We start from the raw sequence: 8248 nt of genomic DNA on the forward strand, positions 1-8248 counted from the left end.
TTCATCAAAACAAAGAAGAACCACAATGTCACCCACCATTATTTCCCAATGTAAGTATTCAATTCATCTTATAAAATTAACTACTCCACACAAGTGTGAAAAAGAATATGTATTACAAGAAACGTTTCAACCACTACCAGGACTACACAGAATGTTACTCAACATAAGGATTCATAAATTCATTTAACACAATCTACAACTCCCAGGACTAACGGACCGCCAAAGTAATGACCGCTTCCCCAACCACCGGTATTGATCTTGCCCAATGAAAGCCTTCGCCTGTAGGAGCTCGCTCTTTAATTATTGGACCGTCTATATGCTGAAGTTTCCTAAATGGACAAAGTAAACAAAGCCCAAATCAAGAAAAATTCCTTCAGATGTTGAATATTCAACAATAAAAGGAGAGAAATTACCATACACCGACTCTTTTAATAAGCAACAAATCTGCCATTCGTTTGTGAAAGAAATAATCCGATATGATGGTCATCTGCTCATGTCTAAATCCCAATCGCAACTACAATACCACCAAGCTAAAGGGAGTTTAAGTTCTTTGTAACTATAAGCTACGTTGGTAAAAATTCTCTTACAACTAAGTAATTTTTCCACTCCAACCATTGGGTGCTTGAATGGTAACTTCAGTAACAAATTCATTCAAGCATATTGTCGCACAATGGATAGGCAGGAACAGAAAAAAAAATTACTACATGTAGATTAGTTTCAATGATTCACAAGCCATACTTTTAAATTTTGACATAGCTACCTCAGTTGCCCCAAGAGAAGATAATCCCTGAGAGCAAATGGAAAAATTTCAAAATAGCCCCCAACCTTTACACTAAAATTCAATTAGACTCCCAACATTTTAAAAACTTCAATTTTACTCCCAATGTTATATTCCGTTAATCAAAATGCCTCCTTCCGTCTGAATGACTAACAGATTCCGTTAAAAGCTCCGTTAAATAGCGTCTCGATCGAATTTCAATAATCCGAGCCGCTTAATGTGTTCAAAACGTGATTTTAAGGTTACTCACTAGAAATCAGCAAAAAAAAAAGATCGGGAAGGGTTTGATCTGAACAGTTTTTTATTGAACTATTCAATAAAAAACTGTTCAGATCAAACCCTTTTCGGTCTTTTTTTTTTGCTGATTTCACTCGGGTACCTTTAAAATCACGTTTTAATCATATTGAATGGCTCGGATCATTGAAATTCGATTTGGAAAGGGGAGGTGTGGATCGATCCGGATTTTGTTCAAGTCCGGACGTTCGAATTTTGCTTCGGTCGGCACCTTCCCTTTTCCGATTGAATTTCGATGATCCGAGTCGCTCAATGTGATTAAAACATGATTTTAAGGGTACCTATGAGAAATTAACAAAAAAAATGACCAGAAAATGCTTGATTTGAACAATTTCTTATTAAACTATTCAATAAAAAACTGTTCAGATGAAGCCCTTCGCGGTCATTTTTTTTTGCTGATTTCTTCCAAAGTATCCTTAAAATTACATTTTGAAAACATTGAGCGGCTCGGATCATCAAAATTCAATCGGGTCGATATTTAACGGAGTCTTTAACGGAATCCGTTAGTCATTTGGACGGAAGGGGGCGTTTTGATTAACGGAATATAACGTTAGGAGTAAAATTAAAATTTTTAAAAGATTGAGAGTCTAATTAAATTTTGGTGTAAAAGTTGGGGGCTATTTTGAAATTTTCCCAGAGCAAATCAAACAATTAGTGGGGAATCACCGGGGTGCCAACATATTCTACATGGGTTACCTTTCACACACACGGAGAGATAGAGAGAGAGGTGTCGAAGGATAGAGAGACGTACCGAGAGGAGAAAGTGAGGGATCAACCGGAGAAAGAGTGGCATAAACGGGCTCTGTGGAGGAGCTATGGAGGAGATATAGAGACGTGAGGCGTGGTCGCATGAGGAGATGGAGGAATCGCAAAAAAAAATTAGGGCTTTTTTTAATGTTTTTAGTAACCGGTTTAGAAGGTTAGAGGGAGAGAGAGTGGGGCATGGATCCAATGGTTGGGATTAAAAGAAAAAGATCAAGGGTTCAGAAAAAACAGGGGCATGATGCCCCAATACCGCCTTGGGCATCACAGCCGAAGCCGAGGCAGCCTGAGCTCCTTCTTTCTTTACAAGTACTTTTTTGTTCGTGAGTGTTTGGGAGAAAAAAAATTGGCAAAAAAAATATTCTTAAAGTGTATATGAACTGTTCAGTGGATCTGAGTAGTGTATCTGAGCAGTTTATATACACTTTAAGGGCATTTTCTTTGCAACTAGCGTTTCTCTTCTTTTTCTCGAGTAGAGTAGAGTACTAGGGTTTGCCTCATTCCCCTTCTCCGGAAGGGAAGGAATCAACGCAGGCATTATACTCCAACACCATTGCCATTTGTTTGCATCGTCATTAATCAAATCAAATGCAAAAGGATATTGTAAGAGCAGCAGCATTGCCATTTCTCCCCGATTTCTCACTAGTACTACTACTACTTTTTTCTCACAAACACAAACACACACGAATATATATACTATGTCGATGATGCATCTCTGATTTGACGTTTTACTTATTTTCCATGGGTTTAGTTTGGATATCAGGATATCATTTGTGGGTTTCGTTTTGAAGTTTGTACTACTCCGTCTCCGTATATAGCCTTTGAATAGGTAAGTTGAAATACATGAGAATCATGAGATTGGTTTGTATTGTTGAGGAAATGTTGATGACATTGGTTTTTGTATGGATTACTCGACACCTGCGAGAAAGCTGGCCCGACTACGTTGAGTTATCCAAAAGAAAATATGTCAAATATCCCCGTATACAACACATATGACTGTTTGCTTAACAAGACTCTTTTAATTCATGATTTGCAACCATGGATGGAGCGCTGAGAAAGTGAGCTACAATTTCTGGTTGCATGTAACAAACAACTTTCATTCTAAATTTTAGACGGTCTATTATTAGGTAAGTTATGGACGACTTAGTTCCCTTATTCTTTCCAGGGTATAATAGGTTTCTTATCCTCGTGTTGAAGGAATATTGGCTTTCCTTGTATTGTATTTATTGGGTACAATGAATATAGCTTGTCCGTCTTCACTCGATCATTTCTTTCGTAAGAGATCGAGATTCACCTTCTTTCCCTCCTATACTTTGGAGATGAACTTAGTTACGTGCATTGCTTACTCTGCTCATTTCTGAATTTTTTGTTTTCTCTATGTGTCTTCCATACAGTTCTAATAGGAATTTGGTAAGCTTAATAGGTTTATAGTTATTGGCCGACCTTATTCTTGCCTTCTTTAAGTCCACTTCAGCGTATGCTTGATATCGAGTTTCCTCTCTACGTGTGCACTCGCTTGCGCGCACGTGTGTGTTTGTATGTGTGTGTATGTGAGAGAGAGAGAGTATGTGTATGCGTGTTCTTTTTTGTTTCTCTGGTACTTTGGAAGATGTGTAAGGGCTTTTTTTTTTGGTACTTCGGAAGATGTGTATGGGTGTTCTAGTGCTTATATATATCGCAACTATTTCGACTTGTACTGTCATCTTCGTAATCTCTTATTTTGTTAAAAGTTGTATTTTTTCCTTTCATCACCATCAGAGCTACTCTTGCATTTTGAGTTCTATGTCTACCTTTCATAGTTCTTTTGGAACTTTTGTAATGCATTGATAAATCTCTTGAGTATTGAAGTCAAGATCCTTGGTCAACTTATGTGCATTCTAGTTCACTAGTGATTTTTAAGGATCATGAGTCCATGACATTCACCTGTTCCTAACTGCGTTATCAAAATTTAAGAAGTATGACATTTTCCTGTTCGTAAACTGCTTTGTTGAAATAAATCCTAATTACGTTGAAGTTCTTATCATGTTGAACACCACTTGACAATTGCTGACAGAGTTGAAAGAACGTGAACATTCAACTTCATCAAGAAAGGTCAATAGACCTACCAACCTCGGGCCTTAGACACGGTTTCTTTAGTTAGTTGTGCTGAAGTGACCAAAAATCAAACTTAAGTAAGTTTAAATTCCATTTTTTAGAAGGGGAATGGCTGTGCAGTGGGTTCTGGATCCATAAGAGCTAAGAACTAGATCATCTATAGCTCTAAGTCTCTAATTGAAGTACTTGCAGATATCATCTTAATTTGAATTGACACCTCCCTTGTCATAAGTTGCTTTGGCAGTTTGACATTACTTAAGGAGTTCTACGTATCTATTATGTTGTCTTATTACTAGTTGGGACCACATTATCCTTTTCTTTTTTTTTTTAATCGGGACCTCATTTTCCTGGATCAACCATGAAGTGCAAAGGTTTTCTTGGTATCATCCTAGTAGCTTCCTGTCTAATTTCGATATGTGATATCTTAGAGGCCTATAACTTTCTCCATTTGCAGAGATAAATGAATTAACGTTTTTCCTGTTATGATCACTTCTTGAAATAGAAAATTTACTTTCCAATGACTAGTATATTTTTGCGTGCAATGTTTTCATTCTTATTGTGTGCTTGTTTCTTGTATGATAATTAATTGGGATTCTTCGTTGTTAACACACTCTCCTTGAACTGATACCTTGTCACAAAAACAGCTATGCCGCCAAATGATTTTAGGAAGAAGAGTGCTTGTGGAAATGCTCCTGAATTTGGAGCTATCTTCATGTCAAACCGGAGTACAATAAAAGAGTGTTTTGAGAGAAAACTATTTGGTCTTCCACATGCTTTTGCTGAGTTTGTGAAAGAAGTCAAAGCTGGAATGATTTTATTTCTTTTTGAGTATCAGCAGAAAAAACTTTATGGTGTTTTTGGGGCTGTGTCTGATGGAAGAATGGATATTGTACCCCATGCGTATCATTCAACCGGGAAAAAGTTCCGTGCACAGGTAATGCTTGTTGGTTCTACCATATTATCTTGTTTTCTTGCCAGGTTCATTCTTTCATGCTTTCCAATTGGTTTATAGTTGTTATATAATACCTTCAGGTAATGTGAAGCAATGAACATTGTTGCTTTGAGCTGTAACCTTTTTCCCCTTTTCAAATCTAGTTTATCTCAATTCTGCAGGTTTTGCCTGTCCAGGTTTCTTTTACTGTTATTTGGAATTGTTGTCCACTTTCTGAACCTGATTTTTGTGACGCGATTAGAGAGAATTACTTTACAGAGCAGAAGTTCAACATTGGTCTGTCTAAATATCAGGTTTTATCTTAATCACATCTCTTTAATTAGAATCTAAGCATATTAGTTTGGTAAAGGTTCATGCCCTTGTTCTGGGGAAATGACGGCCAAGGATGTGTTTTGATAAATAATACCTGCCAAAGACATTTCAGCATTAACAATTGTTCTCAGCATGTCCTTGGCGGGTATTAATTATCAAAACATGTCCTGGGCCGTCATTTTCCCCGTTCTTTACATGTTGAAAGGCTACTCTTCTTATTTCACTCTACAACGGTTATATTCAGAAATCTTTGAGCAAAAAGCAAGTCAAGAAAAAGGCACTCTAATGCTACGGTTAAAGTATATACCTCCCTAGATTCTACAGAGGATTCCGTGGTTGAAAGTCAGGCTACTAAATTAGTGGATGTTCCCCAGACACTGAATGAAAGGACTTCTCATTTTAAGCCCACTGGAACCAGCAACCTTTTTACCTCTTTGCATGAAAATATCACTCCCTCTAGTGATGCAATAGCAAGCTCATGTTTTTCTGAATGTCAACCAGTCCCATTGGAAAGAGAATCAGAGTGCATAGGTGTCTCTTCTTATACAACTTCATCAGGCCTTGGCGATTACATACCTTTGTCTTCCCCTGAACAGTTCGAACCAACAGAGATTGCGCAAGCTTTCTCAGAGGCTACCTGTGATGGTCATAAAGATTTGTCCTTGGCTGAAGCATGTATATTTCCAATGTCTTTTGGAGTGAGGGATTCAACTCAGCCATCCTCTGTACACAAGGCAGATGGAGGTCAATGTGATGAAAGCTCTCCAGCTCATCAAAGTAACAGCTATCCAAGGGTCAAGGGCCTATATTCTGATATTCCAGACAAAAAAGGTAGTGCGTTTAAATTTTGAGTCTAAAGCTTCTTTGGAAAAGAATGAAGACAACTCGGAAGTGACTGAATCAATTCATGAAATTATGAAAAAGTTGCAAAAGTCTCACAAAAATTGGGAAAAAGCAAATCGGAAAACTAAAAGTGTCGTACATGGAATAGGAGATAGAACCCTGGAAAACAGATCTAGTGTGTTTTCTCGCTTAAGTACTGGTTTGGGAGATGTACAAAGAAAGGATGTCAAGAACTGGAATACTTGGAGGCATGAAACTGGGGCCAAAGTCCATGAAGATGGTGAGGTGTGTGGTTGTTCTTCTGAAAATAGGCAGAAGAAGAGAAGATTGGTTAGTCTTGTTCTTAGACACGAGTTAGACGTCGACGATAAAATACGCCATAGGTGGTGTCCGGAAGTTTAGATGCAACCTCAGGAAAGTTCTGCTGGCAAAGAGAAAGGTGGAAGTTGGGAAGGTTCAACCAGAAGTGATAAAAGTGGTGATAATGAGATTGGGTTTCCTCCAAAGGACATAGTATTATCTGTCATACCCGACCACCAGTGATGGGAAAGGTGAAGAGCAAGGAAGGGGCTTGACCAACATGGATTTGATGCCGGGAAAGGAAGATGGTTCCATAGCCAACTGTTTTAACGAGGTGGACACGAAACCTTTGAAGACATACCAACGTCGTCGTCGGGTTGCGATACTGAGCTGGTTTCTCTTGTCAATATTGAAACTGGCAATGTTATGTGCTGAAGAACTGGTTATTGCCAAAGTGTGCTGAAATCTCTACGTATTGAGGAAGTGTTTTTTGAAGGAAATTGGGGAAGGGAAGCATCTTTATTATTCTAGTTTAGGCATGAGTGTAAACGAAAGAAGTTTGTAGGGACAAATAAGTTCCAATAGGAATTAGAATGAAAATAGAATTCCACAAGTAGTTATAGGGTAGGAACATAATAGGATCCTTGCAGCTTGTGATGATACATCTGAAGTACAGTAATTGGTTGGTACAACGCACTTTGGGCGACATCCTTCTCGTTACACTATTCTGGTTGATTGAACAAGATTTCGTGTCCCCTGACTTTGTTCGTTTGGTAAATATATTTGCTCGGTGTTTGCAAATTCTGTCCATGCATGTAAATCAGTTGGCACTGAATCAAATGTGATCTTCTGCTGAAATTCTTAGACTGGTTGAATAGATATGCATTACTCCCATAACTAATATCACTCCGGTTTCAATACGGCCTCACACTGCTAAACATTGGATGGGACTGTTTTACCTCCCACATTACATTAGGATTGCCAGCAGCATCCTTCCCCAATTGTGTGCAAGCAAGGTGCCTAATTCAGTGGTGGATTGATCCGTCTTGTCTGTGAGGTTTATGCGGTTGTTGGTTCAACACCCCAACCTCCTGAAAAAACATCATCGGTCATGCTCGTCTCTATGATTGGCTCTTCAATACACTACTAGAACTTAATTGCAGTATAATCTCGTCTCAGTAATAAAAAGTCCTATCAAAAAAGCGAAGAATGTTGAGGAAAATCTAACACTAGCTCCTTCCTCTTCGTAATAGATTACTACCAGATTCTTCTTTAGTGAACTCCTAGTATAATCTCATCTCATAATAATGTTTGTTACTTGCGGTGAGTTTGTTTTTATTTGTAGTATTAAAACAGTAATATCATTTAGTAGCATGAACCGAAGTTTAAAAAAGAAAGTTGGGATAAGACTAAAGACAATAAAAATAGTTGCTTCTTTTTTTCTTTTTTCTTTTTTTGATCCGAATAAAAATAGTTGCTTCATTCTTTTGTTTTCAGTGTCCATTTCTTTTTACTTGTGAATCGAACAATATGACGTAAAAATTAAATCCGAATCTAATAAGATATAAGAGAATATACTAAAAAAGACCGTGATAAAAAGACACTAAAATGAACTTTCTAAATTGTGTTACTGAATGTTTTCTAAGCTGACTACTTCATATATACTGATTTTCAATTATACTAATCTCTGAGTAGAATACCGAAAAGAACTGAACTTTCTCACTTCACTATGTTTGGTCTTCATTGCTGTTTCTAGACAGTGATGCTGATCTATTTGGCAGATTCAAACTATGCCCTTAAAAGTATGATTCACAAGTTCAATTTTCCTGGCGTGCTTGTTTTTAAATGATCTTTGAATCTCCTTTGAAGCTGCCGAATCTGTTGACCTTTCAAAGTCTAGGCCTCCTTTGCTT

The 8248-nt window shown here is 37.7% G+C and overlaps 1 protein-coding gene across 2 annotated transcripts; it reads left to right on the forward strand.

Moving 5' to 3' along the window:
• The first annotated feature begins 3435 nt into the window (after window positions 1-3435).
• On the forward strand, window positions 3436-7283 carry LOC131311028 (B2 protein-like). Of its 2 annotated transcripts, XM_058338341.1 has the most exons (3): window positions 3436-4862; window positions 5042-6170; window positions 6258-7283. In XM_058338341.1, the coding sequence occupies exons 1-2, from the start codon at window positions 4575-4577 to the stop codon at window positions 5183-5185; spliced, it is 432 nt and encodes a 143-aa protein (XP_058194324.1). In that variant the 5' UTR covers window positions 3436-4574; the 3' UTR covers window positions 5186-6170; window positions 6258-7283. The 2 variants fall into 2 exon arrangements, with proteins under 2 accessions (XP_058194324.1, XP_058194325.1); XM_058338342.1 differs by lacking the exon at window positions 6258-7283 and having other exon boundaries at window positions 4183-4862; window positions 5057-5240.
• Window positions 7284-8248: the final 965 nt, after the last annotated feature.

This window comes from Rhododendron vialii, chromosome 12a (assembly GCF_030253575.1).
Source record: "Rhododendron vialii isolate Sample 1 chromosome 12a, ASM3025357v1".
In the NCBI taxonomy this organism is placed as follows: Eukaryota; Viridiplantae; Streptophyta; class Magnoliopsida; order Ericales; family Ericaceae; genus Rhododendron; species Rhododendron vialii.